General features: G+C 47.6%; 1 protein-coding gene across 2 annotated transcripts in view; it reads left to right on the plus strand.

Annotated features, from left to right (window-relative positions):
• Positions 1-20,861, plus strand: part of LOC309376821 (solute carrier family 2, facilitated glucose transporter member 5-like) — a 35,697-nt gene that overhangs the window by 4,623 nt on the left and 10,213 nt on the right. Inside the window, exons 1-5 of one of the 2 annotated variants that reach the window (XM_081923680.1) lie at positions 11,324-11,973; positions 17,165-17,263; positions 17,703-17,863; positions 19,001-19,125; positions 19,296-19,448. In XM_081923680.1, the coding sequence (XP_081779806.1) occupies positions 11,920-11,973; positions 17,165-17,263; positions 17,703-17,863; positions 19,001-19,125; positions 19,296-19,448 (592 nt within the window). In that variant the 5' untranslated portion in view covers positions 11,324-11,919. Of the gene's footprint in view, positions 1-11,323; positions 11,974-17,164; positions 17,264-17,702; positions 17,864-19,000; positions 19,126-19,295; positions 19,449-20,861 lie in introns of those variants that run through there. The other variant, XM_081923681.1, reaches the window with a different exon arrangement.

Below are 20,861 nucleotides of genomic sequence, written 5' to 3' on the forward strand. Positions count from 1 at the left end.
GGCGGCCTGAGGAGAGCTGCTCAGGGGCAAGGCTGTGAGATTTACACGCAGGCAGATCTGAAGTTCAGAGATTTATGACTCAAGTGGAGCGGAAGGGAACTGGTAGCTGTTGTGATATATAGGTTTGAAAGATAAGAAGAGTTGCTATATAACCCTGCTGCGCACCCTGAGCTCAAATGTTCCCAGGGGTAGGCAAACTAAGGGCCGGGGGCCGAATGCGGCCCAGTCGCCTTCTCAATCCGGCCCACGGACGGTCCGGGAATCAGCGTGTTTTTACATGAGTAGAATGTGTCCTTTTATTTAAAATGCATATCTGGGTTATTTGTGGGGCCTGCCTGGTGTTTTTAGATGAGTAGAATGTGTGCTTTTATTTAAAATGCATCTCTGGGTTATTTGTGGGGCATAGGAATTCGTTCATTTCCCCCCAAAAAAATTTAGTCTGGCCCACCATGTGGTCTGAGGGACTGTGGCCCATGGCTGAAAAAGGTTGCTGACCCCTGGTTCAGCCAATACAGCAGAGCAGGCCAGGAGGTCTTTGATTTCTGCATTGCAGGGACTCTCCTTCCTTGGAAGCTTCTAAGCAGAGGTTGGGTGGCCATCCGTCATGGATGCTTTAGCTGAGTTTCCTACATTGAAGGGGGTTGGACTAGATGACCCTCAGGGTCCCTTCCAGCTCCATGATTCTACGTTTCTTTCTGCTTCAACAATATCTCATTATGTTCCTATCATTTTAGGTAATTGTATTTTGTATGAATTATTTTTAAAAACTATAAATAAAACATGTTCTATTTACAAACAAAATATTTAAATAGCTACCTTTCTATTGATAGGATGGGCGGGGTATGAGTGTAGCCAGGCTTTTTGTTAGAGGGGCAGAATCTCAGATTTGTACAGTGGTACCTCGGGTTAAAGACGCTTCAGGTTACAGACTCCACTAACGCAGAAATAGTACCTTGGGTTAAGAACGTTGCTTCAGGATGAGAACAGAAATCGTTAGGCGACGGAGCGCTAGCGCAGGAGGCCCCATTAGCTAAAGTGGTGCTTCAGGTTAAGAACAGTTTCAGGTTAAGAACAGACCTCCAGAATGAATTAAGTTCTTAACCCGAAGTAGGTAAAGGTAAAGGGACCCCTTACCATTAGGTCCAGTTGTCACCGACTCTGGGGTTGCAGCGCTCATCCCGTTTTACTGGCCGAGGGAGCCGGCGTATAGCTTCCGGGTCATGTGGCCAGCATGACTAAACCGCTTCTGGCAAACCAGAGCAGCGCACGGAAACGCCGTTTACCTTCCCGCCAGAGTGGTACCTATTTATCTACTTGCACTTTGATGTGCTTTCGAACTGCTAGGTTGGCAGGAGCTCACCCCATTGCTGGGATTCGAACTGCCGACCTTCTGATCAGCAAGTCCTAGGCTCTGTGATTTAACCCTCTAACCTGAGGTACCACTGTATTTTTACTTATTTGGCTACGCCCATGGGGGGGCACAGGAAGGAAACCAGGTCAGAAGGCGGCCACGGCCGGGAAAAGGTTGGGAAACACTGAGTTAAACCACTGTGTCAGCAGTGTTGAAGGAACTTCCCTGAGGCGCAAGCCTGGGCAGTGTGTACGGAGGCCCTAGGCTGCCCAGACAGCAAGATCTCCCTCTCAGCCTTGCCAATGTGGTCCAAAGCATAGCAGAGCAATACTGCCTCCGACATTGGAGGCAGGGAAGCAGCCATCATGGCTAGTAGCCATGGACAGCCTGAACCTCCTTGAATTGGTCTAGGCCTCCTCGTTGGAAGTCAGCCAAGTGAGTGGCCATCGCTGCAATATTCAATTGCCTGCCTGTTAAATTGTCGCAGGGGAGATTGTGCAAAAACGAAAGCGTTTCCGTCTTTGGCAGCTATATTGCAGGCTTCATCCAGAAAAGACTGGCCTTCCCTGCATGATCTTTGCCACACAGTCCACAGGGAGCAACCCATATCAAAGCGACAGTGTAAAGTCTCCCTCTGATTGCTGCCCTCCAGTGTTTTGTGTAGTGATAGGAAGCCCTTCAAAGCCCATCTGATCTTGCTCTCTCAGCCAACTATTTCATGTTTTCTTTAGAAGAACTCGTGATCCTGTGTGTATCTAATCTTGTGTATTACCAGCCCTCATAATAGTGTTTTAACGGTGTGTTAATAGTCCAAATAAACCCCTTTCTTTCTTTCTTTCTTTCTTTCTTTCTTTCTTTCTTCCTTCCTTCCTTCCTTCCTTCCTTCCTTCCTTCCTTCCTGCCTGCCTGCTCTAAGACTGGGAAGGGGACAGGAGATCACACAAGACACATCATATGGGGACTTCCGGCAAGGAAAAATGGCGGGCACCATGGCAGCCAGCAGCTCCTGAAGCCAGCCAGAGCCAACTGTGCTACCAGGCTGGCTCCAAGCTGCTGAGGCTGTCGCTGCCATGTTTCCCGGGAACAGATTTGCAAATCTGGGGACGTCTGGCAACCCTACCTTAAGGGCTAGGAACTTCATTCACAGAATCATAGAACTGCAGAATTGGAAGGGACCCCGAGGGTCATCTAGGGCAACCCCCCTGCAATGCAGCCATCTCAACTCAAGCATCCATGACAGATGGCCATCCAACCTCTGCTTAAAAACCTCCAAGGAAAGAGACTCCACCACCTTCCGGGTAGACTATTCCACTGTCAAACAGCACTTGCTGTCAGAAAGTTCTTTCTGGTGTTTAGTCGCAATCTCCTTTCTTGTAACTTGAAGTCATTGGTTCAAGTCCTGCACTCCAGAGCAGGAGAAAACATGCTTGCTTCATCTCACGTGTGACAGCCCTTCAGGTATCTGAAGATGGCTATCATATCTCTGCTCAGTCCCCTCTTTCCCAGGCTAAACATACCCAACACCCCCAACCATTCCACATAAGGCTTGGTTTCCAAACCCTTCCATCATCCTGGTTCGCCCTCCTATGCACACATTCCAGCTTTTCAATATCCTTCTTGAATTGTGGCACCCAGAACTGGAGAAAGTACTTCAGGTGTGGTCTGGCCAAGGAAGAATAGAGTAGTACTATGAGCCTAGGGCTTGCCGATCGGAAGGTCGGTGGTTCGAATCCCCGCGATGGGGTGAGCTCCTGTTGTTCGGTCCCAGCTCCTGCCCACCTAGCAGTTTGAAAGCACACCAGTGCAAGTAGATAAATAGGCATCACTCCGGCGGGAAGGTAAACAGTGTTTCCGTGCGCTGCTCTGGTTCGTCAGAGGCAGCTTAGGCATGCTGGCCACATGACCCGGAAGCTTTCTGTGGACAAACGCCGGCTCCCTTGGCCTATAGAGCGAGATGAACGAGCAACCCCAGAGTCGTCTGCAACTGGACCTAATGGTCAGGGGCTATCTTTACCTTATAACTTTCATTGTTCGAGACAGTATACTTCTATTGATTCAGCCTAGAATAGCATTAGGCTTTTTTGCTGCTGCATCACACTGCTGACTCGTGTTAAGTTTGCGGTCTACTAAGACCCCTAAATCCATTTCACATGTGCTACTGGCAAGCCAATTATCCCCCATCTTATATTGGTGCAGTTGGTTCTTCCTGCCTAAGTGCAGAAACTTACATTTGTCCCTATTGATGTGTGTAATTAAAATTCAAAAGGTATTGATTTCTTTGTCGAACCTTGCTGGATACAGCTGAGAAATACACAGGGCCCTACCCTGGTGATTATTCTGCAGATATTTACATAGCACCTTTGAAAGTGGGGAGAGAGGGATGCATTCTACCGCTCTCTGAATGGATCACATGACCTTTTTACATAAGAACTTGGCTTGACTTGGCTCCAGAAAGTAGCTGAGCAAACATTATGCCAGGTACTATGTGTTGATGGTGAAAAATTAAAAAAGAAAAAGGAAATCCATTGCCTTTGGCAAACACGGAAGAACACAAAAGAATGAAAGGGAACCCTATCTAAATATTATGTTAGCATTACGGTTGTTTTAACACATAGGGTCGCTCATTTCTTGAGGCTTTTGGAGATACTGTAAAATAAATATGGCAGGGCACTGGGAAAACACAAGAGGTCTTTTCCTCCAGTATTTTACAGACGAGAAAGAAAAGGTGGCATTCACTATGTCAGGGCTGGCTTAGCTATGTTTAGATGTTTGCTACTGAAACAAATTACCGCATTTTTCGCTCTATAAGACGCACCTGACCATAAGACACACCTAGTTTTAGAGGAGGAGAACAAGAAAAAAAATGTTCTCTCCCTCTCTGCTCAGTTCCTCTCCAGCAAAGCGGGAGGAGAAACGGAAGGGGCTCCGTTTCTCCTCCCGCTTTGCTGATGGGGCGCTGCGTGGAGAGGGAAAGCTGCGCAGCGATCCCTCTTGCTCTTCTGGCTTCAGCGAAAGCTTTTCACATGTGCAACTTTTCTCTTGGAAAAGTTTTGGCCCTTTATTTAAGAATCTTAGCCAGAAGAATCACAGAATCAGTGATGGGTTTCAAGTACATTCTGTAGCAGATAGGCAGCTTGTACAGTCGCTTTAGCACAGGTGTGATATGACAGGGGGAAATTCAACAGCAGGGCTATTTCCCAGCGATGGAGGAAACTGCAGCTGTTGCTCAGTCCAGTTTGCAGGTTCCTAATGCATGGGTCCATGTAGCCAAGATGCCTCCATCCAGGAAAGGGGGTAGCTGGTTCACCTGCTGAAACTGGTAAAAGGCGCTTTGGACCACAAAGGCTACCTGAGGCGCCAGCGACAAATATAGATCAAGGTATACCTCCCAGCTATGAATCTGCTCCTTCAGGGGAATTGCAAATCCACCAGGTGGCTTGCCCAACCAATGCAGCTTTTTCCAATGCTGGGAAATAGAACTACAATTTACCGTATTTTTCGCTCTGTAAGACACACCAGACCCCAAGACGCACCTAGTTTTTGGAGGAGGAAAACAAGAAAAAAAAATTTCTGAATCTCAGAAGCCCGAACAGCAAGAGGGATCGCTGCGCAGTGAAAGCAGCAATCCCTCTTGCTGTTCTGGCTTCTGGGATAGCTGCGCAGCCTGCATTCGCTCCATAAGACGCTTGCTCCATAAGACGCACACACATTTCCCCTTACTTCTTAGGAGGGAAAAAGTGAGTCTTATAGAGCAAAAAATAAGGTAATTTCTGCCTGTTATCATACTACTTTTGATGAACTGTTTAGTTAAGTGTTGGAAATCTTTTTCCAGAGCAAAGAAAAAAGAAAATAAAAAAAGTCATAACTGGTGATACAGGGCAGATTTCAGCTGCAACACAACCCCATAAGAATTAGTGGTGGTTCCATGATTCAGAGCTGGAAAGTCATATACCAGCCTGGAATGTATTATAAAGTAATTAAGTTCAGAGGAGAGAAGGAAGCTGGCTACAAAGCAAAAGAATTTATTGGCCTCTTGTAATCCTTTGTGTTAATAGGGTAGGTTTTCCCTCCCTATCACACTTCCTGGCTTTGAGGCAAAAAAGAAGCAAATGTGAGAAGAGATGGCAAGATTATTCTGTACTTTTTTCTTCTTCTTTTTTCCTTTTTCATCCCCATCATCACACTGATCACACAAGCCTAGTTTTTAAAGGAGGAAGTTCAAAGGAATAAGATAACAGGATTCTATGAAGCAGTCAAATTACAATCCATCAGGAAGTGCAGCACAGCCACTTATGGGTTTAAATCAGACTAAGATTGTTGATCGGAATATAGGTGTCAATTAGCAGCCTCTAATGCCAGAATATCTGTGCTGTCTCTCACTCTTCCTTGTGAATGGTTCATTTCCCCTCTGCACACATTAAAAGATCATCTCAGCACTTATCGCCAAGCTAAGAACATTAAAAAGCCTACTGCCTCAGGCCAGTGGCCCATTAGGTTTAGCATCCTGATCCTGTTGTTCCAGCTGGAAGATTCAGGACAAATAAAAACTGTTGCTTTTTCATGCAGAGCAAACTGTGGAACTCACTGCCACAAGAGGCAGTGATGGCCACTAATGTGGATGGCTTTTTTTCCTGCTCCCTTCTGAGGTACTAGCCATAATGCCTATGTTCTACCTCCATAGTCAGAGGCAGAAATGCTTGTGAGTAGCAGTTTCTGGAAACCACAGGAGGGGAAGCAAGTGTTCTTGCATTCAGGTCTTGCTTGGTCACACTGAGAACAGGAGGCTGGACTAGATGGGCCACTGGTCTCACCCAGCTGGCTCTTTTTATATAAGTTCTACACAGAAGGCATAGGGTACAATTCCGGCTCATAAAACTATTGAACTTGGCTGAGATGGAGTTTACTCAAAAGTTGTATAAACTGATGGGCTTGTAAAATACAGTGGTGTACCCTGGGTTACATACGCTTCGGGTTACATATGCTTCAGGTTACATACGCTTCAGATTACACCCTCTGCTAACCCAGAAATAGTGCTTCGGGATAAGAACAGGAATTGGTCTCTGGCGGCGCTGCAGTAGCAGGAGGCCCCATTAGCTAAAGTGGTGCTTCAGGTTAATAACAGTTTCAGGTTAAGTACAGACCTCCAGAACGAATTAAGTACTTAACCCGAGGTACCACTGTAAACTGTAACTCGCTGGATCATCACCATGTCATGGTGAGTGGGCTTGCACGTTCCTATGACCCTTGAGAGCGAAGCCATCGGGAGTCTGGTACTCCCAACAGGGTCACCCAAGGCGGTAAGGTCAAAGGGGAGGAGATAGGAGACAGACAAAGAATGATGGAAGAAGTCCTCAGCGGCAGAACAGGCAGAAGATAACAAGCGGTATGTGAAGGCGGATGAAGGCTGCAGCAGATAAGAAACTGCAGGTTGTCTTGACACTCATGCCATCGGAAGACTGGGTGTTGGTCAGGGTGCACTGATCTGATGAACTGATGGGCTTGTAAAATATGCTTGGCTTGATTTGTAGCTATAGTATAAACATGGGCTTAGGATTATATCCAATGCATGTCCTACTCAATTGAAATTGATGGCTATGACTAATTTAGGTCTATTGATTCCAGTGTGTCTGAGTAAAATTTAGTTGCATGCAACTGATATAAGTAAAAAAACCTGCTCCTTTTCCCTTATGGGGTATCCAAGAGCCCATATAGAGTCCTTTTGTAGGTTCTCTATCGGGAGGAGAAAATAACAGACCAACCAGAGACTATTGAGAAGCAAAGCAGCTAGTAAGCCTGATCTTTTATTAACTGTTGCAACAGGGTGCTCCCGCACACGCAGGAGAGAGGAGGAGGACCCAGAGCCATGCGTGCAAGCCCTAATATAGACATTTTAAATTGCCCGCCCTGGAGTCCAAGACCACTACCAGAAACAGCATACATATATCACAGAAGGGGTGTAGCCCAAGACCAGATACATCGTACCTACATCACAGAAAAGGCGGTCTACAACAGAAATCTGAGTGCTTTGTTTTTACCCTACCGGGTTACCTGTTAATGGTCACTTGACTGGATTACCTGGGGAGATTACCTGGGGAGCCTGGGTATTCTTTTGTAATGATAATACTTAACTCCTGAGGCAAGTCACAGGCTCACCCTATTCGCACCTTAAATGTGCCCTTAAGGCAGGATTTGTGAGGACAGAGACAATGGGGAGGTTTCTGCATTTCCTTCAACCTTGTAGAGAAATATTTGAGGTGACTGAAAGATTCAAAATGGCTTTAGGACTTTTCTATGGGTTTCAGACATGTGGTTTATATATTTATATATGTGTTTTCTTGGTACATTTATGAACATTTATTATATATGTATAAGACCTAAAAATTCTTATAGCAAGTATAAACATGGGCTTAGGGTCGTATCCAATGCATGTCCTACTCAAGAGCAGGCCCATTGAAATTGATGGTCGCGACTAATTTAGGTCTATTGATTCCAGTGGGTCTAACCTGAGTAAAATTTGGTTGCATGCAACCTTTAGTATGTTTTGGGGGTTATAGCCAATGTTAGATCTATGCCGAGTAGACCCATTGGAGTGGATGGACATTGCCTTGCAGATGCAACTGGACTACAACTCCCATCATTCCCATATCCTTTGCCATGCTGGCTGGATCTGATGGGAGTTGTAGTTGGGAGGACCACAAGCTCTGCATCCTGGCTCTAAGCCATCCTTCCCTGACCCGGTAGCCTTCGGAGATGTTTTAGACTACAAATGCCATGGACCCCAACCCAGTAGATGATACTTGGAAATCCAAAAAGGTTTGGAGGGCGTCAGGTTGATGGAGGCTTCTCTGAGCCCAAGATTTAGAAGTGTGTTCCAGGGAACACTGGAGTTCCTTTGAAAGCAGCATCAGGCATTCCTCTGTGAATGTGTAAGAAGGTATCCTGTTGATCCCATCTGTCCCAGCCTCCTGTTTCCAGCAGTGGAGAGTCAGATGTCAGCCAGAAGCAGAATGCGAAAGAGAGTCTCCCATGTTGCTCTCCAACATCTACAACTGGTCTTCAAGTGGTGGTGGTGGGGAGAACGTTGCAAAAGAAGACACACGTGTCCATAAAATTTGCGCATGCTTGTCTATATGTGTAGTTGCACACTTGGAAAGAATTGCTGCGGGTGGCGCTGTGGGTTAAACCACACAGCCTAGGACTTGCTGATCAGAATGTCAGCGGTTCGAATCCCCGCAACGGGGTGAGCTCCCGTTGCTCGGTCCCTGCTCCTGCCAACCTAGCAGTTCAAAAGCACGTCAAAGGGCAAGTAGATAAATAGGTACCACTCCGGCGGGAAGGTAAACGGCGTTTCCGTCCACTGCTCTGGTTCGCCAGAAGCGGCTTAGTCATGCTGGCCACATGACCCGGAAGCTGTACGCCGGCTCCCTCGGCCAATAAAGCGAGATGAGCGCCGCAACCCCAGAGTCGGTCACGACTGGACCTAATGGTCAGCCATCCCTTTACCCTTACCTTAAATAGAAATACTGTACAATGCATTTCACTATAGCAGGGCAGAGAGTGTCTCCAAATGATCTGTGTGTCTGCTCAGTCCAGGTGCCAAGTACTGAGCAAAACTTACCACACCCACCCACCTAGAAAGCTGCCTTATACTGACTTAGATCATTGGCTCAGTATTGTCTACACTGACTGGCAACAGCACGCCAGGGTTTCAGGCAGGGTTCTCTCCCAGTCCTGCCTGGAGATGCCAGGAATTGAACCTGCAACCTTTTGCATGCAAAGCAGATGCTCTGCCACCAAGTTATGGACTTTCACCAGTGTAAGAAGAAATAACCCTACTTAGAGTTATGTATCTTCTAACCGGGGACACAGGTGGCGCTGTGGGTTAAAGCCTCAGCGCCTAGGACTTGCCGATCAAAAGGTCGGTGGTTCGAATCCCTGCGGCGGGGTGCGCTCCCGCTGCTCGGTCCCAGCGCCTGTCAACCTAGCAGTTCGAAAGCACCTCTGGGTGCAAGTAGATAAATAGGGACCGCTTACCAGTGGGAAGGTAAACGGCGTTTCCGTGTGCGGCTCTGGCTCGCCAGAGCAGCGATGTCACGCTGGCCACGTGACCCGGAAGTGTCTCCGGACAGCGCTGGCCCCTGACCTCTTAAGTGAGATGGGCGCACAACCCCAGAGTCTGTCAAGACTGGCCCGTACGGGCAGGGGTACCTTTACTTTACCTATCTTCTAACCAGAGAGGCTTTCAAACAGGGCTCCTTCAAAGTGAGGACTCAAATGCCCTTCAAACGGCCAGCCTAGTGTTCTGCAGCATACTGCTCCTGAGCCTGGAGGTTCTACTTAGCTGTGGACTATAGCTGTTGTTGTTTAGTCATGTCCGACTCTTCGTGACCCCATGGACCAGAGCACGCCAGGCACTCCTGTCTTCCACTGCCTCCCGCAGTTTGGTCAAACAGAGCCAGTGTGGTGTAGTGGTTAAGAGCAATAGACTTGTAATCTGGGGAACCGGGTTCGCATCTCCCCTCCTCCACATGCAGCTGCTGGGTGACCTTGGGCCAGTCACACTTCTCTGAAGTCTCTCAGCCCCACTCACCTCACAGAGTGTTTGTTGTGGGGGAGGAAGGGAAAGGAGAATGTTAGCCGCTTTGAGACTCCTTCGGGTAGTGATAAAGCGGGATATCAAATCCAAATCCAAACTCATGTTCGTAGCTTCGAGAACACTGTCCAACCATCTTGTCCTCCGTTGTCCCCTTCTCCTTGTGCCCTCCATCTTTCCCAACATCAGGGTCTTTTCCAGGGAGTCTTCTCTTCTCATGAGGTGGCCAAAGTATTGGAGCCTCAGCTTCAGGATCTGTCCTTCCAGTGAGCACTCAGGGCTGATTTCCTTAAGAATGGATAGGTTTGATCTTCTTGCAGTCCATGGGACTCTCAAGAGTCTCCTCCAGCACCATAATTCAAAAGCATCTATTCTTTGGCTTTCTTTATGGTCCAGCTCTCACTTCCATACATCACTACTGGGAAAACCATGGCTTTAACTGTATATACACACCATACACACCATATGTTGAAAGCACATTTAAAGCACAGGCTTTCCTCAATGAATCCTGGGAACTGTAATTTACTCATCACAGAGCTACAATTTCCAGCACCCTTGACAGACTACAGTTCTCAGGATTCTTTGAGGGGAATCCATGTGCTTTCAACAAAGCAACTACTCTATTCCGAACTTAAAAATGGAAAGCGTAATGCTGGTGGTCAACAAAAGAGGTTTAAAGATAAATCTCAAGGCAAATCTAAAAAATGTAGTATAAACACCGACAACTGGGAAACACTGGCCTGTGAGCGCTCCAGTTGGAGAACAGCCTTTACCAAATGGACTTTGAAGACACTTGAACTCAGAACGCAAGGGAGAAACGTGCTAAGAAGAAGGCACGCTTGGCAAATCCACACAGTGATCAACTCCCGCCCGGGAACCAATGTCCCCACTGTGGAAGGACGTGTGGGTCCAGAATTGGCCTCCACAGTCACTTACGGACTCATTGTTAAAACCGTGTTCATGGAAGACAATCTTACTCGGCTACGAGTGATCGCCAAAGAAGTGTATGCAGCCTGATAGATCTCCCATCTTTGAATTTCTCTAATCCACTTTGAAAGCCTTAAAGGGAAATTTTTAACTTTTCCAGATGGGGTTTTCCCATTATAACTTCTAGAGCCCTGGGGAAAGAACTCTGAAACTCTGGGGCGTTTATGTGCATGCTTGAGAAAAGTTTTCTTTTAATAGACATCCACAACATCTCCCCAGAAAAGACAAAATTGCAGAAAGTGATTCACCAGAGACAGATCAGCCCCAAACAGGCTTGGTCGGTGTGTAGAAACCAAGCATTTGTCTCCAGCAAAATGTTTCTCTCCGACCACACTAGTGGTGTGACGGAGCTCCAATGCGCTGCTGGAATGAATTTCGTTCGTTATTGCTCAATCCGCCCCTTTGCAAGGAGAGACGGTCTTGGCAGCCTCCTCTGCTTTCCAGCAGCAGCAGCAAAGCAACGCTTTCCAAGAGGAGAGCGCAGATCGGGAGAGGGCCAGATTCTGCCGACTCACAGCCAGCACCCTCAACTCTGACAGGCAGCGGCTCTCTCTGAGCCGATCAGGCAGCGTGTGCATGCGCCTCTTCCACGCCCCTTCCACAACTCTGCCAACTCGGGGCTGCTTTGTATAATGGGACGTGGGAACGCCTGCCTGCGGGAGCATGTGCTCTGCCACTGATCCTGGCTCGCGGCGCACGCCCTCCTTAAGACTGTTTGCAAACCCAGAACCTTGAAAGGAGCAAAGAGAAGCCGATCCACAAGGACAGCACGAGACAGCCATGCCCATCTCGAGGAAGTTCAGAGGGCAAACTTCACCCACTGTTGGGCTATAAAGAATATTGCTGGGTGTTCCCTGCCGCACTCAAGGTGCATGTATGTGCATATACTGAAGATCTCGCTCTCTATATATATCTGCCTTCTTTCCATTTGGGGCATTCGCTGCAAACAGAGCAGCAACTCAGAGAACTGACAGCAGGAGCGTTTAAAATGAAGACTGAAAATCAATATACGGGCGGCGTGCCATGCGAAGGCAGGAAGGGGGTGAGTGTCTGGCTGGCAGACGACGCTGTTTCCTTGTCTTTTTCTGTGGGCATGTGGGTCGAGGGGTAAACGGGCAAAATACAGTAGAATTTTGCCAATTGCAACACAGAACCTCTTGTTTTACAACAGAATATCCCAATTTTCATGCGGAATGTTGGAGGGTGTGGACTCAGACCACAGTCTGTTTGCTGCTGGATCTTGGAGACAGGACTGTTTTTAAGGATTTTTTTTCAGGGTGTGTTGGTGGGGGGGGGGAGTGGCAGGGTCACTGCAAGACAGAAAAGGCTGAGGGTTTGGCGAAGTTCCCCTGGTCACAAAACCCCATGACATAAAGGTCCAAAAAGACACGTTGTCAGAAGAGCAGGTGGTTGTGCACTGAAAAATATTGGCATTTTATTTTTATTTGAGAATTTGAGGCACCCTGGTTCCAACCCTACAGACATCTTTGCACAATATTGATTGGGCAACATTTTGGCATGCTGGCAATCAGCATCCGATGTCTGAGATTCCGTTTTCTGTAGTCTTTTAAGCACTGTGTAGTTTTTCCTCGGTCTGCAACATTCTTTTTTTGCTCCAAGCAAGGAGCCTGTGCATGCCCAACAGCACTGCAGAGAAACAAGGGGAGATAATCTGCCCTCCTAATTGCCAAGGGTGCAGACCTGCAGGGGTGGCGTGACTTGCAAACAACCCAACCCTGGGCTGGCAGGGTTTATATTACTGCATGCATGCATCCATGAAACAGCAGGCAGTTCCACAGGTGTGCTTTGAATCAGCCCTCAGAGAATGCATTGTAGGTCCTTGAAGAGGGCAGAGACTTCTTGAGCCAACCCTACGTAAAGGTAAAGGGACCCCTGATCATTAGGTCCAGTCGTGGCCGACTCTGGGGTTGCAGCACTCATCTTGCTATATTGGCCAGGGGAGCCTGCGTACAGCTTCCAGGTCATGTGGCCAGCATGACTAAGCTGCTTATGGTGAGTTTACCTTCCCGCCAGAGTGGTACCTATTTATCTACTTGCACTTTGGCATGCTTTCAAACTGCTAGGTTGGCAGGAGCAGGGACCGAGCAATGGGAGCTCACCCTGTTGTGGGGATTCGAACTGCCTACCTTCTGATTGGCAAGTCCTAGGCTCTGTGGTTTAACCCACAGCGCCACCTGCGTCCCATTTGAGCCAACCCTACAGACCCATAAATGTGAGCTTGAGACCCAGGAGCCATTTGTCAATGACAGAATGCCCAGCCTAAAACATGTGAAGTAGTAGTGAAGTGAGTGCCTCTGAGCATGTACTGAGTTCCTAGTGTTTAGTTCTTAAAGGGAGACTTTCCAGAGCCTGATTTTAGGCAGTTACGCTTTCTGGCCTGGATGCTCAACCCAACCCAAGCCTGTAGAGGTTGGATGTGCCAATTTGGTAATGCATTCTGCACATGCTCAGAATCATAGCATGGGGGAAGTGTCCCATTCTACCAAGAATAAATGTTGCACTTTTGCATGCTGTGGTATGTAATTTCCCCATGAGAGAAGCAGAAATGGCAAGCCAGCTGTGCACTAAAGTTGGCATCAGCCCCATACCTTTTCAAAATACCTGGATGTCTCTTGCATAGAAGATGACAAAGACTTGCAAGGCTGCCTTCACACTGTACATTTAAAAGAGCATGGCTTCCTCAGAGTATCCTGGGAACTGTAGCTCACAGCGCCCTTAACAAACTACTGCCCCAACCAGCATAGCTAATGGTCAGGAAGGACGTGAGTTGCAATTGAAGATAATTGCTCCATGGACAGTAGACCAGTCACTGGAAGTCGCTGAGAGCTAGAAGTTCAAAGGACTGTAACATCAGCTGAACCAGAATGACTGAAAGACTCCATAATTCAAGAGAGTAAAACCACATTTGCACCATTCATTCATGCTACAGTACCATTTAAACAGTCGTGGCTTCCCCCATAGAAACCTGGGGGCTGCAGTTTGTTCAAGGTCCTGAGAGTTGTCAGGAGACTCCCTATTCCCCGTTTAAAGTGGTATGATACTGCTTTAAATGTACAGTGTGAATGTGGCCTAAGGCTGTGCATACACTGAATTTTTAAAGCACATTGTTCCCCCTTAAGAATGCTGGGAACTGTAGTTCACCCTTTGGAACTATAGTTCTCAGCACCCATAACAAACTACAGAACCCAGGGTTGGTTGTTGTTTTTTGGAGGGGGGAATCATGTACTTTAAATGTGTGGTGTGCCCATATATGTTCTTTCCTCTGAGCAAATCGATCAGAAGGACTTAAGTGGAGGAAGGCTGATTGCATTTAAAAACTGTCAGAAACCTCTTTTTGGTGAGAGCCATTCAACAATGGAACCAGTTACAGTACCTAGGAATTGGTGTTGGGTCTCACTTAAGAATATAAGAGGAGCCCTGCAGGATCAGGCCAAGAGCCCATATAATCCAACATCCTGCTCTCACCAGTTGCCTTTGGGGAATCCTCAACCAGGCCTGAGCACTGAGGGCTGTCCCAAGATAGCTATCATTGCCTTCTGTGGGAGGGAGTTCCATAGATTAACATGTTACAGAAAAATCTAGGTGCGAGGCTGCTCAGTCACCCAGCTCATCAGGCAGAGCCCGCGGGTCCCTGCGGAATAAAGGAAGGAGTCCAACCACCAACTGGAGCAAATAGCTGTAGACCAAAGTTTATTGTGCAACAGGTTCAAAGAGGAATTTTGAATCCCGAGGATGGGGTGACAAGGACTTTTAAAAGCTTCTATCTTATCCCAGCATACAGTTCATTAAGCATCATCACTACATCATTGCTACATCAGAAAAGGGGATTAACATAGGAGGAATGTGTTGGGGCAACAGGCGGATACAGGATATGTATTGGGAAGTACCATATTTTTTGCACCATATAAGTACCATATAGTACCATATGGTACCATAAGTACCATATAAGTACCATATAAGACTCACTTTTTCTCTCCTAAAAAGTAAGGGGAAATGTGTGCGCGCATTATGGAGCGAATGCAGGCTGCGCAGCTATCCCGGAAGCCAGAACAGCAAGAGGGACCGCTGCTTTCGCTGCACAGCGAACCCTCTTGCTGTTCTGGCTTCTGGGATTCAGAATATTTTTTTTCCTTGTTTTCCTCCTCCCAAAACTAGGTGCGTCTTATGGTCTTATAGAGCGAAAAATACGGTACATTCTAAGCACCTACTACAAAGGGACAATAGGACTTTGGTTTGCATAGTCTTCCACCACCTATGAGTATCTTCCTGTGAGTACGTGACCTCCCGCTTGAGGGATTATGGCGGCGACCAAGTGGTTTCCAAGTCCTTGGCCAACGAAGCAAATTGGCAGTGGAATGAAGGAAACTGGCAAAGGAGTTGATTTTATATGATTTTTAAAGCTAGGTAACTTCCCTGAGCTGTCAAGTCGAAATGATACATTTATGCATAATATTTGTAACATTTAACAACTTTAAAGATGTTCCCCGCCCCCTGTAATTTCTGTAGCAAACTTTGTGCTGCGCAAAGAAGCACTTTTCTTTTATGTGTCTTGAATCTTCGAACATTCAGCTTCCTTGGAGAGAGGGAGAAAAAACTTTCCCTGAACTGAAAAAAATCCCAAATGCTGCAACCATCTAACTGTTGCAGTTAGGGAGGCAATGTGCCAGCAATAAATCTGCCTTTGGGGTGCTTGGGTGGGCGCCAGAATATGTGAAACGGGGGGGGGGCAGGGAGGTGGGAGGGGCAGAGAGAGCAGAAAGGTCAACTGTGGTCATTGGGAAGGCCTGGGTCCTCAATGGAAAATATGATCTGCCTTCCTGGAAGACGGGGAACGAAACTCTTAATGCCCTGGCAGTGTTTTAAAAAGCCCCCAGCTGCAACCTTGGCAAGAAGTGCCACATTGTTTATAGGCTGGTACCTTGTGATGTGGAAGGAGCTTTCGGAACATTCGTGGAAAGGTCATCCATCCTTCCTAAATTGTTGAGCTAGAAATACAGGACTTTTTCCCGGGGTTGGGGGGCAGGAGGGAGTGATGGAAAAACCCATCCAATATTTTCTCCATGTCTTTGCTTTTTAAATGTTGGTGAGTTTGGATCTGCACGTCGCTTCTTAAAAAGAGAAAGCAATGAATGAATGAAATGAATAATCCTAATACAGTGATACCTCAGGTTAAGTACTTAATTCGTTCCAGAGGTCCGTTCTTAACCTGAAACTGTTCTTAACCTGAAGCACCACTTTAGCTAATGGGGCCTCCTGCTGCCGCCACACCGCCGGAGCACGATTTCTGTTCTCATCCTGAAGCAAAGTTCTTAACCTGAAGCACTATTTCTGGGTTAGCGGAGTCTGTAACCTGAAGCGTATGTAACCTGAAGCATATGTAACCTGAAGTACCACTGTAATGGCTCAAAGAAAAAGGGAGACGGTCTTGTAAGGTAAACCAGGCTAAGAGATCATGTCTGGCCCAAGGTCACTGAGTGAGTGTCATGGCTGAGTATGGATGTGTAGATATTTTCCAGCTTTGCAGGTGGTTGAGCATTTGCGTCCCTTCCAACTCTATAATTCTATTAACTTCGCATGGGACTGCAGATCCATCCTTTTGGACCTGTACATGAAAAGTTAAGCTGCCATTTCTCATCACAGCACTGTGCTGTTTTGAACAGTTGGTAACAGATGTCAGGGCAACGGTGTTCCTCTAGCTTTTTCCTAACGTAAGCCATACTTTCCTGGTTTTTCAAACAGGATTAAATAGGTTATTGCAGGGTAAATGATTAATTAATATAGAAGGTTTCCTTCAATGTGGGACAGAAACGTTCCCGGCCCGAGGGCCGCATTCCCCTCTGGACAACCTTCTGAGGGCCAAAAGCCAGTGGTGGGTGTGGCCAGAGACAAAAGTGGGTGGGGCAATGAATGACCTTTTTTAAACCTTTTGTGTACAAGGCTAGTTCCTGCAAATACTGTCCTCCATCTAAGCAAGAGGCATGATCAGAGTTCAAGGACACATTCCCAGCTGGGGGTATGGTCTTGGGGTGTGAATCAGAGCCGGCAAAGGGGGCGTGGCTTGGGAAGAGTTCTGAGGGCCAGATAAGAGAGGTGAGGAGGGCCACATGTGGTTCCTTGCTCTTTGCACTTTTGGGATAAGGAAGGACACTTCCTGGGCTGATTTTAGGAAGCTGGTTGACCCTCCAACCACTCTCGCCTCTTCTTGCCTGCAGAGAATGACCCTCGTCCTCAGCTTGGTGACCTTCGTGGCTGCCTTTGGTTCATCTTTCCAGTACGGCTACAACGTCTCCGTGATAAACTCTCCAGAACTGGTAGGTAGAGTCTCTGTGCTCACTCACACCTTTCCCTCTTTGCATCACCGGAGGCTAGAGATCCCTTTCTCCTCATGCAGATGGGCCAGCACAATAAACTTGCTGATTTAATGCTGCATTTTACAAAGTTGCAACCCACCCACCCTGTGACCTTAGGACTGGAAAGTATTAATAATAATATAAAGACGTTCTTTGTTGATAGAACTTTGAGCACCATCAACCAGAAATGGTGAACGTTGACACGGTTTACATCAGGTAAAGGGGAAGCTGTGGCCTCCCAGAGGTTGTTGTACTCCAATACCCATCATCCAGAGTGACCAGTCCTTATGGATGATGGGTTCTGTAGTTCCACAACATCCGGAAATCTTCAGGTTCCCTGTTCCTGGCTTACTTAGAAGAGGGCATTGTTAATGAACCTGTGATACCTCTCTTCTTCCAGTTCATGAAAGCTTTTTACAACGAAACCTACTATGAAAGGAATGGGGAGTACATGAGCAAGGACATGATAACAGCCCTCTGGTCGATCACAGTGTCTTTCTTCCCGCTCGGAGGGTTCTTTGGGTCGCTTTTGGTTGGCCCCATGGTGAACAAATGCGGCAGGTAAGAAAAGCGTGATTCTGGCTCACATTGCTTTTTTTTTTTATAAAATTTTTTATTGCGTTTCACATTGCTGGTTGTGGTGTGATGCAGAGAGGGGTGCAAAGCAAGGGCAGCCAGGATAGGGCCTTCTAGATGTTGTTGCCCTGAAGGGTTTACAACTTCCCATGGCTCCTGGGAGCACCAGCCAGAAAGGAGTCTCTCTCCTGCTCCTGTCTCTGCATGAGTGCCATCTCTGACTTTTTATTATGACTGATTGGAACAGTCCTGGGGACCTGGGGACCGCACCAGATTCTTCTTGACGGACTCTGCTGCAAAAGTTCCAAATATTGGTAGAGGAATTCAAGAGTGGCTTGTGAGAGCCATGTGGTTGAGCTGGAGCAACCAGCTCAAACCTCTTCCCAAGCTGAGCTTCTCAGGTAGACGGGGGAAGAACAAAGGATTGCTTACCTAGCGTATTTTTCGCTCTATAAGACGCACCGACCATAAGACGCATCTAGTTTTAGAGGAGGAGAACAAGAAAAAAAATATTCTCTCCCTCTCTGCGCAGTGCCTCTCCAGCAAAGTGGGAGGAGAAATGGAAGGGGCTCTGTTTCTCCTCCCGCTTTGCTGAAGGGGCGCTGGGCAGAGAGGGAAAGCTGTGCAGCACCTCTCCAGTGAAGCAAAGTCAGAACAGCAAGAGGGTTTGCTGCGCAGCGAAAGCAGCAATCCCTCTTGCTGTTCTGGCTTCTGGGATAGCCGTGCCACGCCTCTTCAGGGCAGGGGGAGCGTTCCTCCCGCTGCCCTGAAGAGGCTTCGCGCAGCTATCCCTGAAGCCAGGAGAGCGAGAGGGATCGGTGCGCACCTCCTCCTGAGCAAGAGGGATCGGTGCACACCAATCCCTCTTGCTCTCCTGGCTTCAGCGATAGCTGCGCAGCCTGCATTCGCTCCATAAGAAGCATACACATTTCCCTTTACTTTTTAGGAGGAGAAAAGTGCATCTTATAGAGCGAGAAATACGGTATTTCCTCCCAAGGTGAGGGGAAGTGACCTAGGCTAAGCCTGGCAGGACAGCTTACTCTACTATGGCATTAACCATTAACTTAAGCATGTTGGTTATATGAGATTGTTTATCCCACACCTCCCTCCCTTCCTTCCCAGAAAGGGCACCTTACTGATCAACAACATCTTCTCCATCATCCCTGCAATTCTCATGGGAGCCTCCAAGGTGGCCAAGACTTTCGAAGTGATCATCGTCTGTCGGATCATCATTGGCATCTGTGCAGGTGAGCACAGCAGAGCACCTGAGCACCTGTCTTAAGTTACCTTCTTAAGAAGGCCTTCCTTTCTGGGACCTCTATCCAGACCGTTCCTCTGGGGTAGGTTCAGATACGCTGCACCCTTTTGTTGCCGTTCCCAGATTCATCTGCATTTGTCTTGCTGTCTTTTCCACCAGGCTTGTCTTCCAACGTTGTCCCCATGTACCTTGGAGAGCTGTCTCCCAAAAACCTAAGGGGGGCCGTGGGAGTGGTCCCTCAGCTCTTCATCACCATTGGGATCCTCGCTGCTCAGATTCTGGGCATGCGGATGATCCTCGGAAGCACAGAAGGTAAATGAGGAATGCGTCAAATTTCCTGCTCCAATAGCATTTTATTTCTCTGTTTAAAGGTAAAGGACCCCTGACCATTAGGTCCAGTCGTGGCCGACTCTGGGGTTGCAGTGCTCATCTTGCTTTATTGGCCGAGGGAGCCAGCGTACAGCTTCCGGGTCATATGGCCAGCATGACTAAGCCGCTTCTGGCGAACCAGAGCAGCGCACAGAAATGCCGTTTACCTTCCCACCAGAGTGGTACCTATTTATCTACTTGCACTTTGACGTGCTTTCGAAATGCTAGGTTGGCAGGAGCAGGGACTGAGCAATGGGAGCTCACCCCGTCATAGGGATTCAAACCGCTGACCTTCTGATCGGCAAGTCCTAGGCTCTGTGGTTTAACCCACAGCGCCACCTGCGTCCCTATTTATCTGTTTAGAGAGGCTTTTTAAAAAATAAAAAAACACCCCTGCTCTTCAGTCAAAGAGGCTCCCAGAACTGCTTGCATTAAAAAAAAACAAGAACAAGACAAGCTACCTGGTTCCCAGAATTGCAATCTAAAATACATGACACAAAAGAGGAAAGGGATAGGGAGGGAGAAGAGAAAGTAGAGTGAAAATAGTTGCAGAATGGGGGGGGGGGTTGAATAAATTTGTGGAGGGCAAAGCTGCATACAGCTACTAGCCACAATGATTTGCGTTCTGCCTCCACCGGCATAAGCATAAGCCTCTAAATGCCCAAAGCCCTGGAGTTACTGCCTGCCAGTGTAGACAATACTGACCTCAATGGACCTATGACCTGACTCAGTGTAAGAGAGCTTCCTGTGTCCAACAGGCTGCTATTATTATCTTGTGAACTACCCTGAGATATTATGACGAAGGGTGGTATAGAAGTCTAATAAATAAATGGAAATAAAAATAGATGACTGACTTGCGCAGCACGTAGTTAAACTGTGGAACTGGCTTCTGCAGAAGGCAGCGGTGACCACCAAACAGGATGGCTTTAAGAGAGGATTTGACACATTTCAGGAGGTCAAGTCTCTAGACTTCTAATAGCCACAGTGGCTATGCTCTTCCTCCACTTGCCCAAAGCAGTAATGCTTCTGAATTCTAGTTACTGGGAATAGCAAGAGGGCTTCCCATAATGGGCATCTGGTTTGGCTGCTGTGAGGACAGGATGGTGCAGGTGGTGCTGTGGTCTAAACCACTGAGCCTCTTGGGCTTGCCAATCAGAAGGTCGGCGGTTCAAATCCACGCAATGGGGTGAGCTGCTGTTGCTCTTTCCCAGCTCCTGCCAACCTAGCAGTTCAAAAGCACACCAGTGCAAGTAGATAAATAGGTACCGCTGCAGCGGAAAGGTAAACAGCATTTCCGTGCACTCTAGTTTCCGTCACAGTGTCCTGTTGAGCCAGAAGCAGTTCAGTTCTGCTGGC

Source organism: Podarcis melisellensis (genome assembly GCF_964234715.1).
Source record: "Podarcis melisellensis genome assembly, chromosome: 8".
NCBI classification, from domain to species: domain Eukaryota; kingdom Metazoa; phylum Chordata; class Lepidosauria; order Squamata; family Lacertidae; genus Podarcis; species Podarcis melisellensis.